General features: G+C 51.1%; 1 protein-coding gene across 1 annotated transcript; it reads left to right on the top strand.

Annotated features, from left to right (window-relative positions):
- Positions 1-341: 341 nt before the first annotated feature.
- Positions 342-14193, top strand: CCT7 (chaperonin containing TCP1 subunit 7). Its single transcript, XM_013958847.2, is given in 13 exon segments — positions 342-434; positions 2358-2511; positions 3603-3709; positions 4150-4275; positions 5216-5268; positions 6343-6514; positions 8032-8196; positions 9503-9691; positions 10393-10490; positions 11178-11310; positions 12450-12656; positions 13564-13771; positions 13774-14193. Coding segments are annotated over 13 exon segments (1773 nt in total). The 5' UTR covers positions 342-428; the 3' UTR covers positions 13929-14193.
- Positions 14194-17851: the final 3658 nt, after the last annotated feature.

Genomic DNA, 17851 nt, shown 5'->3' with positions numbered 1-17851 from the left:
CCCCCGCAACGCCCCCCGAGGCGCGCGCGCCCATTGGCCGCCGCCGCCGTCAATCCCGCCCCTCCCCGCACCGAGCCGGGCGCCCCGCCACTTCGTGAGCCCGATCGCTTCTTTCTGCCCTGCCAAATAAAGCTCTATGGCGCGGCCCTGCGCCTGCCAGATTGTGTGCCCGCTCCCGTCCTTGCAAAATAGTGAGCGCCCGGCTGCAGGCCGCTGCGCGTCACCGCCTCTCTATGGTTCCTCGCGAAGGAACGGAGCTTCGCTAGGGCGGCTCTGTCTACGGCCCGACCATAGAGTGCGGCCGGAAGCGGTTACCTAGCAACGCTCTCTTCCCCTCCCGCCCTCGGGAAGCTTCTGGGCGGGCGCGGTGCATTGTGGGAGCGAGAACAGCCTGTACCGGGGGAGCCGTTGCGAAGAGAGCCGCCGAGATGATGGTGAGTGGCGCCCGCCCCATCCGCCGCCATCCCCGCCGGCGCCGTGCCCCTCTGCCCGGGAGCGGCCTCTTGGGCCTCCGCCGCCTCCGGGGGCCCTCGCTGGCGGGGGCTGTAGCGGGGCCGGCGCGGGTTCAGCCCTGGTGGGGGCGGCCGGGGGCGGCGCTGCCGCCTGGGCCCGCCGCCGCTGCCCCAGGCGTCTGTGAGGGGACGAGCCGGGCCCGCGGTTCCCGCCGGGCTCGCGTGGGACTACCGCTCCCGTCAGGCCTTGCGCGGCGAGCGCCGCGGCTGAAAGGGAGCGGGCGCGCGGGGCATGCCGGGAGCTGTAGTCTGTCGGCGCGTGGGGAGGGGTGGTATCCCCGGCCTTGCGGCCCGAGCCGAGCCTGTCGGGCCGGGCCGGGGCCTCGGAGCGGCTCATGCCGGGGGTTGTAGTCCGGAGCGGGGCCTGGGCTCAGCCCCCTGTTGCGGGGCGCGTGGGGGCCCCCCTGGGCCCCAGTGCTGCGGAGTCCTGCTACTGCCCCACCGGTGCCGCCCCACGGGTGTGCGGGGAGTGGCGGCAGCACGAGGGCTGCGCGTCTGCCTCTAACCTGATTTTCCTCCAGGATGCAATCATCTGCTTTCCGTTTAGATCGCTGCTCTGACACGTGTGGAAGGAGCTGGTACTTTCTCGAGCTCTTTCCGAGACTTAGGTAGCTCTGACTGTGGTGCTCATGCCCATCTTCCGCTCGCCCGGCAGACCCTCAGCACCAGGCTTGCCGCTTTTTAGCGCAACAGTCGTCATATAGTTTTGCTCTTTGCAGATGGCTGTTAAAAACTGAGTGCCTAAAAAAGACTTTGCATTCATTTGGAATTTGAGCTTTGTCTTTAAGGCACGTTTGGTCTGTTTTCTAGAAATCTGAAAAGGGGTGGTGTGCTCTTGGAGCACAGCGAAAAGCTATTTGTTGTGGCCTTTGAAACTTTCTGGGCTCTGCGTGTATTTCTAAGCTGTGTCCAACACAGTTTACTGGCAGACAGGTGTAGTCGCTTGAGTGCATCTGCCCTGTTTCCTTTATGCGCAAGCACATTGCAGCACTTGCCGTCCTCAGGGTAGCTTGGACTGTGATCTGAGCGCTGAACTTCTTAGGAGACTTGCGTTGGCACTGAAGTAACTGATCTGGGTTGTAGCACTTGTGCGGTTCCCTGCTGTCTCCGTAATTCTTGTACCTATTATCCCTTATAGCGTAGAGATCCAGCGCAGCACAGAAATTAGACCTTCCCTGAGCTATATGATAGGGAAAGAAGCCTGGTTGTTTTGTGGACAGTTACAAATTGGTCCCTGGTCATATAAATGGAAGCAGCTGGATAATTTCCAGTTATGTTATAGCAGCAAGTGAAGCTTTGCCTTGGAGCAGTGGGTGACAGAAAGCAGTTTGATTGTGTGCATGATGCTTTCTAGGCAAAGGTGAACCTTCAACCTTTCATTGAGGAAACGCTCTAATAAATTTCTTCTTTGAAGCTACAGGAGTTCAGTCAAAATAAAACTTAAACCTGGAATGCTTGAGAATGTGGAAATAGTAATTTCTTGTTTGAATACTCTAAAAGCTTTTGTGCACCAGTGGCAGCCTGTGGCCTTGTCTCTCAGGTCTTTTTGTAGTCACAGTCTTACTTTGAAGCTCTAGTTCGGTCAATAAGCTCAGTAAGGCAAGATGATTAGGGATTGGGATTTTTGTGGATTTTTTTGTTTTGTTTTTACCACAGGGCCTTTAAGGAGACTGTAGTTTTTGGTTTTAGAAGTGAGAGATCTGTTATGTAGCTAGTTTCTTGCGTAAGGGGAAAAATGCCTTTTTGCGTGACGGTAACTTGCTGGACTGCGTGCGGAGTTAGGGCTGGGCTGTCTGTAGACTGTTGAGATCGGAGTTACAGCTCTGCCGTGGTTTGTCTCTTCAGCCAACACCGGTTATCCTGCTGAAGGAGGGCACGGACACCTCGCAGGGGATTCCGCAGCTCGTCAGTAACATCAACGCCTGCCAGGTTATCGCGGAGGCTGTGCGCACCACCCTTGGGCCCAGGGGCATGGACAAGCTCATTGTGGACGACAGAGGTAAGCGCTGGGTGACGGTCCTTCACGGCTGTGTTGAGACACGACTCGGAAGTAATACCTGGGAAATGGTGTGTTTTGAACCTGGTCCTTGGATATTCCTTTCTAGGCTTGTTTTAAGATGAGGCTTATAACACGTGTAGAGTTACTCAGCTCTTGGTACGGCTGAGTGTGAGGTCAGTGGGGGTTCCTGGGTTGCTGTTTTTGTATGAATTGGGGATGGCTCCCAGCCCCCTCTGAAAAGGATTGTATTAAGTCACCAGACTAATCTGTTCCTTGCTTTTTGTTACTGTTGTGTTAGAATTGTCCTTGTATTACAGGTCCTATCTGTAAAAGCAATTATTTATTTTAAAAAGGATCACTGAATTTTTAGTTTACCTTAATGACTAATCCTGTTGACTTCTAGCGTTTTTCTGTTGTGTCAGACTAAAATATCTGATTTCTTAATTTTTATTTATTTGTTTTAAATTTGTATGGAGAGGCTATTGAGAAATGAGGGGGTGAACGTAAAGCTCCTGTTAACTGGTATGAATAGTTCTGTACTTAGTCTTCACTCAGTCTGCTCCAAAAATGGAATAAAAGGACACTGTTAATATGCAGTGAAGAGACCTTCTGTGAAACAGCAGTTCTGGACTCCCCCTCTCCACGGAGATGCCCCTTTACTTTCCTTTTCAGCTGATTAGTAGTTTTGTATCTTTCTGGATGTAGGAAGGTGTTTAAAATACCGCAGTGATCACGTTCCAAATCACATAGGGAAAAACACTAGTTTGGCTGAAGAAAATAAGACTTCGACGTGGCAGTTTGGGATGGGAGCCTGTGGTTGTTGCAGCGTGACAAACCCCGCGTGGGGTTGCTGGATCAGGGCTCAATCAGGGAGGTGTTCTAGCCTCCTAAAAGCTTGGGGCTGCGCTTGACCTGGAAGGCAAAACAGCGAAGCACAGTTAGGCTGACAGGTCTGAAATTCTTGTTGCGTTTATTTGAAATCTCACTGAAGGCTCGAAAGCTTCCTCGCGTACTGGGGTTGCCCTTTTCCGGTGGGTTAGGGCTTTATTCAGAGCAGCTGAGCTTGACTTTCTTTTCTAAATCAATCGCAGGCAAAGCCACTATATCTAATGACGGCGCCACTATCCTGAAGCTCCTTGATGTTGTCCATCCGGCTGCGAAGACGTTAGTGGACATTGCCAAATCCCAAGACGCAGAGGTAGGAGGGTAACCTGGCTGTGCTCGGAGGCGCAGAATGCAGCAGCAGCCTCGCTCCCCTTGATGGTGGTGTGCGCTTCCTGCTAGTGGTGGGGGGAGACCCTGCAGAGTGCCTGCATTTAGCCTGTTTTTTTTTGTTTGTTTTAAGTGCTTTCACTTCTTTAACTTTCAGATCTTTTACACTGTTTCAGCTAGATTTGCTAAGGGGGTTGGGAAGTTTCAAAGCTGTGAAGTTCACATTTCGTGAATGTAGGTGACGGACGAAAGGGGCGTAGTATGAACCCCATCGTTTCTTAATCACTGGAGAATGCAGCTGCAGACCTGTGAGCAGAGAAGGTCATGAAATCTGATTTTTCCTATGGAAGCCCTTGCGCGTTTTTGAAGCTGTTATCCCAGCACCTTTGCAATGTACCGGTGACACAGTATTTCATGTCCGTGCAGGTTGGTGATGGTACCACGTCCGTAACTCTGCTCGCTGCTGAGTTCCTGAAACAGGTGAAGCCCTACGTGGAGGAAGGCCTTCATCCTCAAATCATCATCCGTGCCTTCCGCACAGCAACGCAGCTGGTAAGGAAACGCTGCTCGTAGAGGAGAGAGGGCTCTGCTGGCCCTTCGGAGTTGCGGGGCGTATTGGGCTCCGTGAGGACATCTGAGGGGAGCAGTTTTGTACCAGCAGAGGAGAATATAATGTGACTTCCAGGAAAATCGTTTCTGAAGTAGGGTGGGAGGGAAGCGGTGGCAGTAACAATCTCATGATGTTCTCCTGCAAACATCACCTGGCTGCTTTGGTGTCAGCGAGCTGTTACTACCAGCGTACCTCCTGAGCGCTATTGCCTTCTCTGTTTTTTTTTTTCTCCAAGGAAGAATGAATAAGTGGAAAAATTCATTTCCCATTCTACTGATCTCTGTTACTCCTTGATAAACCTTACGTCTCCTGAAGCACATCAGTCCCATTAAGCTGGAACCTCTTCTGGAGGTTAACTCCCTTAACAGCCTTTTTCTTAGACTTGATTATAATGCCTGACTGCACACGAGACCTGGGTGAGAAGGCTCTTAAATATGCAAAGGCAACGCTTCAGAATCCCATCTGAGATTGTTAAAATACTTCTTTTTATGGTATGAAAAAGAAGAATCCTCTTAACGTAGTGCTATGTGAATGAGAAAACGTTGTAGCAGTTGGAGTCCATGGGATTTTTGCTTTAAAGGGGGTGGTGGTTGCATGTAAATGTGCTCGGACTGTACCAGCTGCTGCCGGTTATCTTGTGTGTTTGTAGTTCTGGTCCCCCAGATCTCTGCAGAAAGCAGCAGAGCGGGTTTTGAGCCTTGTTCTGAATCTTGTGTGTTTGTTGAAGTGTTTTTTACAATCACTGTGCTGGAAGCAGTGGAATAGCTTAAACGCTTGAAGTTGTGAATAAAAGATAACGTAAAATGCAAAATGAAAAGTTGGAGATCTGATCAATTTAAAAACATGAGTCATTAATCCAGCTGCTGGCTTGTGTTTTGACAGGCTGTAAACAAGATCAAAGACATCGCTGTTGCAGTGAAGAAGGAAGATAAAGAGTAAGTTCCCCTCTGGGTCCGTGGCTGGATGGCCTGGTTGTGGGTAGATGGGCTTCATTTCTTTGGCGTGAAGGTGTTTCTGACCTCTGATGTGGCTCTGGTGAGGACTCGAGGTCGGGAGAGCGGCTGTGGCCCCATACAAGGGTTTTTCTTTGACTTTTGGAATTTGTTGCTCCTCCTGGGAAGATGCTGTGTTCTTACTTTGGCTGCCACTGCAGTGAAATATGTAGGCCGGTGTTTGCCGATGCACGTGGAGGAAACGAGGTACCAAAATAAGTGGCCTGATTTCTTTTTTTCCAGTGGTGGGGGGAACTTGCAGCTTCTGCTGAGATCAGTTAAGTGCTCAGCACTCCTCTGAAAATCCGATCAGGAAGTCAGATCACTTTGTTCAGTTGAGTGCATGAAGTTAGATAGCTAATAATAATAATAATAATAATGAACTCATCTGTTGGAATGAGATGAGAATACCAGCATTTTTCTCCCTGCATTTTAAGCTCTTCTTTGTCTGACCTGACTAATATCTCCAGTAAAACTCCAAGTTGAACCACGTGGCAGTCCCAAATGAGCCAAAATGCTTTGTACTGTCTTTCAAAGCAAAATACAGTGGTTCTCATGGTAACAGTAACCAGGGCAGTGACTCTGGTGGTGGAGCCTGGGAGTGGCATCCAGGGCTCCCAGCTGTCCTGGTTCTTGTTCTCGCCTGCTTTGTCATGACATACGTTACTTAAGTTAACGTTTTGGAGAATATGTCACCATTAGAGGGATTCAAAACTTCTGATCGCCTTTGAATGAAGATGTGGATGCTGAGCCTTGCTGTGCTGGTCAGGCCTGTGATGTCTAAAAGCCAACCGACCTGCTCAGTGCTAGTCTGATGTTCAGCCTCTAAAATGGGGACGTGTGCTCTGACGGTCTGGGGTTTGACTTCTGCGTGCCTCGCTTTTCCCCCTGGTAGAACAGAACTGATCTTTGTCCCCGTCAGAGAGTGGGGACATCAAACCGTACACAGTGTTTTATGAGCCAGCAGAAAGAATTGGTGTGTGAGCAAGACGCTGTTTTTTTCCTCCCTTTTTGCAGTGAGCAGAGAAGCCTGCTGGAGAAGTGTGCAGCCACAGCCCTGAGCTCCAAGCTGATATCCCAGAGCAAGGAGTTTTTTTCCAAGATGGTTGTAGATGCTGTCATGATGTTAGACGACTTGCTGCAACTCAAAATGATTGGAATAAAGAAGGTGCAAGGAGGTGCTCTGGAAGTAAGTCTCATCGGAGCCTGTTTTGGAGGGATAGGAGGAAATGATTACAGCTCCTTTGGTGGGTTGACCCTAGCGGAAATGCAGCCCAACTTGATAATGTTTGTTAGGAAACTACCAAGGCAAAACAAAGCTTTTGACAAGCGGAAAAAGTGGATGGGGCTGGATTTCCCTTTTCTATAGGCAGAGGAATTTTTTTGAGCCACATAGACTATATCTCTTTGCCCTCTAGAGTGAATGTTACTGGTGCAACTTCCATTTGTATCTCTGCAAATAGTGAAATAGTTTTGGTATTAGTTGGTGGGAAACCTTTGTTGCTTCTGGAAGCAAAACCATATGGTCTTACACCTGAGCACTGGGCTGGGAAAACTGCAAAGAACATGTTATGAAGGAGTTAAGGTGGTGGGCAGGACAGATGGACTAAGTGCCGTAGTACTAGAATACCTGTCATACGGAGGACAGCATGCGGATGTTCGGCAGGAAGCTGCTCTTGGGCTGTGCTAGAGCTGGTGAGTCCGTTCTCTCTCTTGCCGAGATCCTGTGGAGGTTTGGCTGATTGCTGGGCACGTTTCTGCTAAAAAAGCAAGGCTGCCGTAGTATCTCACAGAATTATTATTCTGTGGCTGTTGCTATCTGTAAACACTTCAGATGAGCATTTTCATTGAGAAAAGACACTGTGATTATGCCATTATCTTGCCCAGACAACTGATTTAGTGAATTAGGAATGTTTCAGCATCTGTTTTTTTGTTTTTTTTTTTTTGTTTTTTTTTTTTTTTTTGGAGTCTGGGCCTGCTGGTGTTTTGAAGCTTGCAGGAATTGGTCCCTCGTGGAGGGAGGTGTCTCCCATCCCAGATGAAAGCTGCTCTCCTTGTGGTTCTGTCCTGGTATTCAGTCTTCAGCAGTTACAGAGTTTGGCTCTAAGGACTCCTTGGAGAGCATTAACAGGATGGGGTAAATAATTTAGCATCCTGCTTTTCAGGGCTGGCTTACGATAGATACTCGTGGAGGGTAGGAGATTTGGATGCGATTTCCCTCCCAGCCGCAAAGTCAAGAAGTTCGCGTTAGGGGGCAGCGTTGAGCACGGCAGGTCTGCAAAAGCCTTCCAGGGATGGTGATGGAGCCTGTAAAACAAACCAGGGCAAAACCAAAAAACAACAAAAAAATCTGGGCTGCGGATGAGTAGAAGTATCCATCTTCAAAGGCAGAACTGGGAAAGACATCAGAGAGAGAACAAATTGCTTCATCCCTTGATCTTGAGATTGCGTATGGCATCTTTCACGGCGGTGTCTTGAGGGGTAGAAAGGAAATGGCAGAGGCTGGTTTTGTGAACAGAGGAAAGAAAATTATTCGCTGCTTGTTTTCTTCAAAAGTGGGTTAATCAAAGGAGGCAGCTGTTGGTGTGTAAATAGCACAGTGCTTTGTAAATGAGGACTCTGAACCAGGGAGTCTCCCGTGGGAGTTATTAACCCTGTTGAAGAAACCTGGGGTGGCTGAGCTTAATGCAAATCCCTGTTTTCAAGGATTCTCAGCTGGTGGCTGGAGTTGCCTTTAAGAAGACGTTCTCTTATGCTGGGTTTGAAATGCAACCCAAGAAGTACCAGTCTCCCAAGATCGCCCTGCTGAATGTGGAGCTGGAGCTCAAAGCCGAGAAGGACAACGCCGAAGTCAGAGTAAACACGGTGGAGGTGAGAGTCGGGAGGGAGCTCGGAGCTAAAACGGCACCTTGTCTTCTGGGGTGATACCTGCCCTTGGCTGGAATCCTCCTTGCCCTGTCTTGGTTGTCGGTCTTCAGTGGTGTCCTGAGGCCGTGCCCGTCCTGCTTCCCTGTGCCCACAAGATGCGACGGCTGCTTGAGAGCCAGGGGAATAAATGTCACCATCTGCTGATTGCCCGTTTGCCCATCCTTCCCTCCTGAAACTACCTGCTGGGTTATACTGCTTAGGCTGAGGGAAGAGTGTAACAGATCTTGAATTACAGTGCAGGTGCAGCAGGTTTAGGGCACGGTTCTGCGCTGTCATCATGCCAGGATAAATTTATCAATGGTGACGGTCAAGTGCTGATTTCTTTATGCCCTGTAAGTGGCCTCCCAGGGAAATCTTACTGAGCAGTGCTTTAAATGCTGAGAAGATGTTAGTCCTGTGCTTATTTAAGCAAAGAAGGTAGCCATTCAAACCCTAATTCTCCTTTCATCTTGTTAAAATTCCTTTCTGAAATCGTGGTAGCTCTCTACTGCCCTCTTGAGAAGCTGCCCAAAACGCTTCAGTAGCATCAGGGAAGAGAATCTGAAATTCCCGGTGTCACAGCGCTGCCCGTGTTTGGCTCCCGCAGTAACTGCGGTGCCTAAAGATCCCCAAGTGCTTTGCTTTGGGGTCTTGCTCTCATCTCAGTAGTTGTTTCCGTGACGTTCTCCACTCTGCCTTGGTGAACGTGATGGTCTTTTCTTCTGTCGCAGTTAATCGCGTAGCGTTGTTGTACGCTACCGAAAGCTTTCCGAGGCAGCTGTGGCTGTGTTTCACCGACAGCTAGAATACAGCTGGCTTGTGTGCGCGGCTTACTGGCTTCAGCACCCTGGAAAAGCATGAGATCGCTCGGTATCTGTGTTTTTCCTTTGTGATAGATGCTGTTAGTTCCTCCACCCCAGCATCCATGCACAGTTTCCGTAAAGTCCTCTCGGACATCGGGCATCATTTCTTCGTTCTCCTATAATCTCTCTCCTGAGCTATCGCTGCCTTTCCGTCAGTTCATCTAACCCCTTTATCTGCTCGGGGTTGCTGCTGGAAGCATTTTAACAGACTCGCTCCTTTGTTATAAAACGGAATGACCTAAAATTGGCTGCGAGTATCGGAAGCAGTTGTCTGCCAGTGCTGCACGGCGCAACGTCACCGCTGCCTTTGTTTTAGCAGAGCTCTCCCGTCGCCGGCGCCGCGGCGTGGCCTTTGCAATCCTTTGTAACGTGAGCGCGTTGTACGTTTTCTCTCTCGGCCTCGCTAGGATTACCAGGCCATTGTGGATGCCGAGTGGAACATCTTGTATGACAAACTCGACAAAATCCACAAGTCGGGAGCCAAAGTCGTCCTGTCCAAGCTTCCTATTGGTGACGTGGCTACTCAGTACTTTGCAGATAGAGACATGTTTTGCGCTGGCCGCGTCCCGGAAGAAGATCTCAAGAGAACTATGATGGTGAGCTGCTTTGGTTTTTTGAATAAAGATTTTTAGACTCATCTTTAATGGTACCAGGCTGGTCAGATCGTTCCCAAAACAGGACAACAATCAGCGTCTGAACACACAGTTCCTTATGTAAATGTAAAATTTCATAACATATGAAAATGTAAAATCACATATGTGTCTTTTTGGTTTTGGGGAATTTCTTTTTTTTTTGGCAATGCAGTTAAGTTGCCATATACTGACAGAGCTGTTCCTTGATGGAATGAGGAATCAAAGTCTAATTGCGTCCGTGCGGCTTTTATGGCTCTCTGATGTTGCAGTAAATTGGGGGGGGGCTGTACGCTGTGTTGGCTTATTTTCCCTAGTTTTTGCCTGTTCTGTCTCGGGCGATTTTTTTCGTAAGCCTCCTTTTGTGTAGCCACTGGACTCTAGAGCTCTGAGTCAGCGCTCAGAAGAGGCATAATCTTACTTTGCTCTCGAGGATTATTTCTGATGTTGCTAGCCTGCCTAGATGCCTGGGATGGGAGGAAGTTACAAGGGGGGTTGCGTTTTTTGTGCTTTTTTTTCCTTCTCCCCCCTCCCCTGAATCTGGCCTGCAGTGTGGTTTTGCATCAGCTAAAAGGCTGGGCCGACTCTGCGGAACAGGAGCCTTCTGGGCAAATTTGTCTCGTTTGTCAACGTCGGTAACGCTCTGTTTTTATCTTCTTTCCGCGCAGGCCTGTGGCGGTTCCATTCAGACTAGTGTCAATGCCCTCTCGGATGATGTGCTGGGCCGATGCGAAGTGTTTGAGGAGACTCAGATTGGAGGAGATAGGTAAATACACCGTGGCTGTGAACCTGCAGTCCTGTGCGAGCACTTTAACGTTAGTTTGAATGGTCACCTGCTAGCAGCTTTGAGCGTCTCAAGGTGATGGCTTGTGCAAGACTGCAGCGTTACTCCTGTGCCCTCCGTGTTTGTAAGCAGAAGCAAGCTTTTGTTCAAATCTCACTTCTCTTGTGTGCTTTAATACGTTTATTCCCCAGTGACTTGTAGAACGCACTTCATTCATGACTTAAAAACAACACCTTTTGGGGTTGACTGTGGCATTTGTCTAATATCCCGCAGTGAAACCTTATTATCGGTGCAAATGAAGCTGGGTACTGTATAATGGGGTTCTTCCATGTTGCTGGAAGAGAAATCCTCTTTGGAGCCATCTCTTAACATCTGCTGCGTTCCTGCTAAGTGAAAATGAGAGCACTGGTTTCGTGTAAAGCCTTATCAGCAGAAAGAAGCTGATTTTTCCTGGGTCAACTTGTATTTCCCTTGCACCTTGCCTGGCTGAGCTCCTCCTTGACTTAAGATCTGATAGAGTCTCTGTACAGGATGAGACAGCCGCATTCATGCATCTGGTTTGGAAAGAATCTCTCTGTTCCCATACCGTTTCTTATTGCCGCAGAGTGTGTCCGGAGGCGGCGTGGCTTCTCAGTCACCTTGACCCTTCTTCTGTTGTGCCGTTGGCAGGTACAACCTCTTCACAGGCTGCCCAAAGGCGAAGACTTGCACGATAATCCTGCGAGGGGGTGCTGAGCAGTTCATGGAAGAGACGGAACGGTCCCTGCATGATGCCATCATGATAGTCAGGAGAGCTATCAAGGTAAGGACCGCTAGAGGTATTGGCCAGCTGTATTGGCCAGCTGTTGGGGGTCTTGGTTGGACATGGTGCAGATGTAACTCGTCGCAGCAACCTTATGGCACATCAGTATCTGGCTGAGGTTTCTCCTGGAGACGCCGTGGCTTCTCAGCCTGTGGAGTGCACAGAAGGGCAGCGTCCCACTGATAAATTCAGGTGCTCTTCCTTGGCCAGAGCAGCGTTGTCTCTTTAAAGCCAGCTGCTCTCCAGATGTGCCTGGTGTTGTCGTCTTTAGTGCAGTCGTAACTTATGTGCGCTTCCTGGGTTGTAGTGTGTACCGTAAACATCCTCATTCTAAAGAGTCACAGTATCTTCTGGGTGTGCCAAGTAGATCTTCAGTTGTTTTGGATAACAAGGTTGCTCTCATGTGCGTGTCAGCTTCTCGCGCCCTTGTGTGCACCCAGGAAGCTCCTTGCTCCTTCTCCTGATGAGTTGTCCAAGTGCTGGTCACTGTCCCCCTGCTCTTGAGGGTGGGCAGGGAGCACTGAGAGAGCTCTAGCCACGTGTGAGCGTGTGTTACGCTCGTGGAGTTACTGATCCTGCGTGCCGGATGCTGTGGGCATTTCTGCGTTAGGCATGTTAACGCGCCATTTCATGGTAAAAGGCGCTTTGTGGCTGGGTGCCCAGAGGGGATGGGAAAAATGTCTTTTTTTTGGGAACTGTTTTGCTTTTAGTAAGAACATCCTGATCTCTCCACTGAAGCAAATAAGGAGGAAAAAATAGCTGGTAACCGAACTTGGCTGCTAAGTGGTGTTGCAACTATCTTCAGCTTCGGATGCTTTAGGGAAGCGAGGGAAATCTAGCCAGCGCTTCCCTGATACAACGTTCCCAGAGCACTGCTTTCCGTCTCGCGCACAGCCCTAAAGAGCTAAGAGGCTGCTTGAGGTTCTTGACCTGCTTCCGAAACTCCCGGCAAAGCTGGCAGGCAGCGCTAGTGAGGGCAGCGGCCCGCGCTGCAGACTCTCCTGGGCCTCGCTTGTCCGTATTGCCCAAATCCATAAAAGCTCACGGGAAAGGACACCTTCCTGCTCTCCCCCTTCGCCGATACCAGCACAACAGCCGTACGGGGAGAGCTAATGGCCTGTTTTCCCTTTGTCTTTCAGAACGACTCGGTTGTTGCTGGTGGTGGTGCGATAGAGATGGAGCTTTCCAAATACCTCCGGGACTATTCCAGGACCATTCCAGGCAAACAGCAGCTGCTGATAGGTGCTTACGCTAAAGCCCTGGAGATCATTCCCCGCCAGCTGTGCGATAACGCTGGCTTCGATGCTACCAACATACTGAACAAGCTCCGAGCCAAGCATGCGCAGGTAGGTGCCGGCTTTTGGACAGCGGGCTGTTACGGTGAACTGAGAGCCTGTAATTTCGGAGCCTCACCGACATGGTGTTTAATTCAGCCGTAGCCATGTTAAGCTCGTGTTCTCTGATTAAATGCTGTGTTTGGTTTTCGGATCCAGTGTGGGCTCGCTGCAGGCTTCTAAAAAGGGAAGTGGTTGCTCTCCCTTTGATCACAGCTGCTAGATGACTTTTTTTTAGAGCTGGGGTTTTTTGATTTGCTTTTTAAAAACGCATCATTTGTCAGGAGGGAGGCTTCTATATTAAACACTGAAGTAATTGGAGTGTAAAAGTTGGCTGAGCCATGTGTCTTTCAGATGAGCTGCGGCCTGAAGCTCCTGATCGCTTGTGATCGTTTCAGGTGTTGTGAAGTCTGTGTGTGTACGCACACCAAGTCCTCGTGAAGGCGGTTAGAGGTTACACCCTGCTCTCCTGCTAGGGTCTCTCCTGTCAGAAGTGGCTGCGGTGTCATGGGTGACGCTTGCCACGTTTCACCTCGCAGACGATAGTGTGAGCAGTGTTGGCCCTGAAGCTCTTGGGGGGGGGGGGGGGATGCTCTGAAATGAGTGTTGCATCTTGGGTCACAAAACCGTGCGGCTGCGGATGAGGGGAGGAGACAACAGTGAGGTGGAGGTCGATCCTCAAGCCTTCTCCAGCAGCTTTGTGAAATGGAGCAAACCCCCTCTTTTGCAAGGATCGGATGGTGCTGTTGCAGACCACCGAAGCTTCTTTTTGTTCCCCTCAAATATTCTTCCTTCACGCACTAAGGTGCAGTCTGGGCTTCTCCTGGTGCGCTTGCACGGCCTTTCCTCCCGGCATGCTGGGCCCCGAGGTCCTCTTCCACCCTCTAACTCGAACATCTTCCCTCCTCTCTCTCGCCAGGGCGGTATGTGGTACGGCGTGGACGTGAACAACGAGGACATCGCCGACAACTTCGAGGCCTGCGTGTGGGAGCCGGCCATCGTGCGCATCAACGCGCTGACGGCGGCCTCTGAGGCCGCCTGCCTCATCGTGTCTGTAGACGAAACCATCAAGAATCCCCGTTCCACGGTGGACGCTCCGCCCGGCGGCCGGGGCCGGGGACGAGGCAGGCCCCACAACCACTGAGCTCCGAGTCGGTGTCGGGACAGGGGCCGGTGCTCTCCTCCAACGTACGAATTGGAAAAGAATCGATCTCTAGCTTAATTAAGAGGCCGTTTACCATATGGTCGTTCGAGGGCTTAGGGGCAACCACTGGCCTCGTTTAATTAGAATCAAGTCTTGGCATCGGTCGCGGCAACCTCCTGCGAGATGCCCTGTCCCAACATTTTCTACGCAGCGCTGATCCCCTGAGGCTCCTCTCTGGTCCTTCCCCTCGGAAGCTGCACTGAATGGAGCCGTCTCCAATGCCGGCAGGTAGTGCAGGGAGCGTGCGTGGGGTTTGGTTGTATTTATAATTTCTTTTTTTTTCTTTTTTTCCTGGGAGTTTTGAACCCAGGCTCAAACACAATAAAAGGATGGAGTGTTTCAGTGGCCAAGCGGCTGTTCTGTGTTCTCTGCTGCTGCCTTCCCTTCTTCCGGTGTGTCTGAGTCCTGGTCGGAGTCATCCTTAAAATGTTCTTTGCTCCTTTAAAAGCAGGCACCGCCCTGGGAAGCGCGACTGACTCGTAGCAAAGCCAAGTTTCTTGTGCTTGTTAAAACCTCTTGGAGCTGTTTGCTCAGGGAGGTTTTTCTTTTTAACTTGCTTTTGCTTAGCGGGTTGTTTAAATCTGGGCTTTTGCTTAATGGTTGATGGCCCGTTACACCCCAAAATGTGTTGCTTTGCTCTGTTCATGCAGTACCGCCGTGCAAACGCCTGTAAGAGCATCCGTTACAGGCTGACGGCGCCCGGCGCTTCCCGTACGCAACTCTCGCGGCTGTTTTCCTCCTTCGAAGGGCGTTTGGCAGCGTGCGAGGGCTGATGCTGAAAAATGGGGGAAGCTCCAGCTTCCCTGTAAAACCGTACTGGGATTTCTTAGTCACGGCATTTAAACGTGAACGCTGCCGAGATGAAATACATCAACGCTCCTAGCCCAGGAGGGATAAAAACAGGAATTGTGGGGGGCGCAATCCTTGCATCCCTTGCAAGATCCGCCTCCCCCGGGCAAGGGGGCAGGATTGCTCCGGAGGAAGCCGTCGGGGCGGTTGCTCCTGGAGACGATGCCGCCACGGCTGCTGACCTACATCCAGCCACTGCATCCTTAGCATAATTCCTGGCGCCACTTAGGGAGGAGGGCGGCTCTTTCCAGCTCCTGCCCCTGGCAACTTGCATCTCCCTCAGCCTGTTTTGGGTTTTAAACCCTTTTTTTTTTCCCCCCCGCCAGCCCAGTTTGGGGCAACCGACCCTGCAGGGTTGAACCTGGAGCTTGGGCCCTTGCTCCATCCCCCTGGCCTGGATTTAGCGCATCCCAGGGGCTGCTCCCAGCCCGAACCGGCAGGGAGAGACATCGAGGCCCCAAACCCCCCCTTGCTTTCAGGAGTCTTATTCAACACCGAATCATAAAATAACTCTTTGCACGCTTTTTTTTTTTCTCTTCTTTTTGTAATTCTTAAATACACATTGTTTACACTCGGCAAAGGTTCAAAGCAACAACATCAAAGTGCGTCTACAGGTGATAGTACCAACCAAAGTGCTAAAATGAGGGGCTCCCGCGGGGGCCCGGCGCCTTCCCCGGGGCCCTTGGCTTAGCGTCGGGGCCGGAGCGACCGCGGGACGGCGGGGGGGGAAAAGGGAGGTTTGGTTCTCCAGACACTGGCACGTCGCTGCGAAAGACTAAAATAGACCTAGATTTATATAGATTTAAAAAAATAACTTAGAAGGCAAAGTTTCGACCTTCCGGGGGCTGCTGTGCAGAGCGCCGCGGGAGTCGGGACGGAGCTGGAGGGAACGCCGCGAAGAAGAAGTGCTTTAGGGAAATGATTGCAATTTCGGGGTGTATATATATATATTTATATATTTATATATCTCTTTGTGGGCAGCGCGTCCTCTGATTATCTCTAAGCAAGTGTGGATCCGCGGCCGTGAGCTCCCTCGCGCCTGCTCAAAGCGATCCTACCCTCCCAGACCGTTGCACCCGCTTGGTCCCTAGGCTGGGTTGGAAAAACCCTGTTTTACCGCTTTGGGGCATTTTTTTTCCTTCCTCTCCTTGCTTATAGGGAAGGAGCTGCAAGGGATCGGGAATATCCCCGTGCGATAGGGAAGGATCCTCGAGACCTTTTCCTGGGGGCGGGAGGGATTCGTTTCCGTCCGCCCCTTGTTAATGTTGTTTGGCACGAATTCCCAAACGGTTTCGCCCAACCTGAACCTGCAGGATTTCAGCCCAAAATAACAGGCTGAAGAAATGCGCTCAGGTTGTGTGGGTACCGGCATCGTTACGGCTTGTCCCGGGGCTCCGCTCACAGCGGCGCGAAGCCGCTCATCCTTTTCTCACCGCAGAGGCAGGGACGTTGCCTGTCGGGAACCACCAGGCGGGAAATAAACTCCTGTCCCGGTGGAGAAAAATTAGGAGTGGCGAAAAATTAACGTCTTCGAGTTTAGAGCAAATAACTGTGCTGAGAAAGGCCTCTATCAATATTTTTTTTTGTTGTTTGTGGGGTTTTTTTGGTTTGTTTTAACCTAATTAGGAGCCTTTAGGAGGAGCCCAACAAGGTGTGTAAGAACCGGCCTTGGCCATGCCTTGGGTGGCAGCTGGGACTGTGACACATGACGAGATTTGGGTTTTTTTTTCTTTTTTGCCATCTGCCTTGTTTGAAACCACCTTGGACTGGCTCCGTCCAGGGTCTTTCTTTCTTCCTTTGAGATATTCCACCCGTGACCTGCTCCATTTGATGCTCCCCAGAGGGAGGCTGCCACAGACATGTTAGGGGAAAAATGGACAAAAGATGTGAAAACCAGCTGTGTTTCAGCGCCTCTCCAATGCCTGCTCCTGCCCAAGGTCCAGGACATCAGCCTGAGCCCAGGAAATGCCCCTGGGTCCTCGGGGCTCACGAGCGATGGATTAAGAGCAAAGTCACGTCTTGAGAAAAGCAGATGGTGAAACGAAGCTTTGGGCTGAATTTGGCCTCGTGCCACCAACCTGGCTTTGCTGGTGTTGTTCCTCTTGAAATCACTGACCGGCACCGATGTTCAAGAAATGGGGAAATCCGGCTAAAATTGGCCATGAAAAGCTTTGGGCAACCTCAAGAGAAAAATATATCCACCAGGAGCTGGTCCCGGAAACCTCTCTAGAAGGCTGTTCCCGGCAGGAATTGGTGTCACCACTGGGCCCAGCTCCTCGTGGCTTCAGCAGCGGGTGCTGCCAGGTACCACGAGCCAAACCAGCTCTTGGTGGACACTCACCCCCGGGCTGGGCAGATGTGCCCTGATTTTTGCAGGCATGGCAGTGTGGATTGTCATGGCTGATCCCTGGTGTGGCTTCTCTGGTGTCTAGTATGGGGTTGAGCTTAGCTGCAGCAGGACCTTCCCTACGGACACCCTCTTCAGCTGCTTGATTTCACGTCACTTCTGGGGGACTCAATATCTCTGTGCCTGTTCCCTCACCATCGAATCTGGCTAAAATCACCCAGCAGGTTTATAACTTCTTGGGGAAGGAGACCACATGCAGAGCATGACTGTGTTGCCCTCATTTCCAGAGGAAATTGGGCTGAAACCCTAGGACTGAGCAGTGAATCCTACGGATACGGGGCAGCATTGGCTGAGCACCCGGAGCTGGGGATTAGGGAGGCTTCCATGGGCCACCCTGATGGGATGGGGCCATCCAGGGGCTCCCGCTGGCGGGAGAAGGACAACCGCCTGGTAGCTCACCCTGGCCCCAGCTCTCCCTGGGAGCTGGCAGGGAAACGATCAATACGACATTTCAGCTGAAGAAACACAACGCCCTTAATGAGCTCGTTGCCATTAACAACGGGGCCAATTAGGAGGCGCTGGGGAGGGGGGAACGGGGGAGATGCGGGGCCCTCATTGCCGCCGGCATCACTTGCACGTCGCTGAGCCCGTATCACTGTGTCAGAGCCACGTGTGCTGCCCAGGCTCCTGTTTCTGAACTGACACCTTCATCCCCGGCTGAGGAGGAGGAGGAGGAGGAAGGGACCAGCCCAGGCTGGTAGTGCTGCCGCACTCAGCTGGGGAGGGACTTTTCCCAGGTGCTAGGGG

The sequence above is a fragment of the Apteryx mantelli genome, chromosome 5 (assembly GCF_036417845.1).
Source record: "Apteryx mantelli isolate bAptMan1 chromosome 5, bAptMan1.hap1, whole genome shotgun sequence".
NCBI classification, from domain to species: Eukaryota; Metazoa; Chordata; class Aves; order Apterygiformes; family Apterygidae; genus Apteryx; species Apteryx mantelli.
The sequence above is the reverse complement of the archived record's forward strand: the minus strand, read 5'-3'. Positions and strand labels throughout refer to the sequence as shown.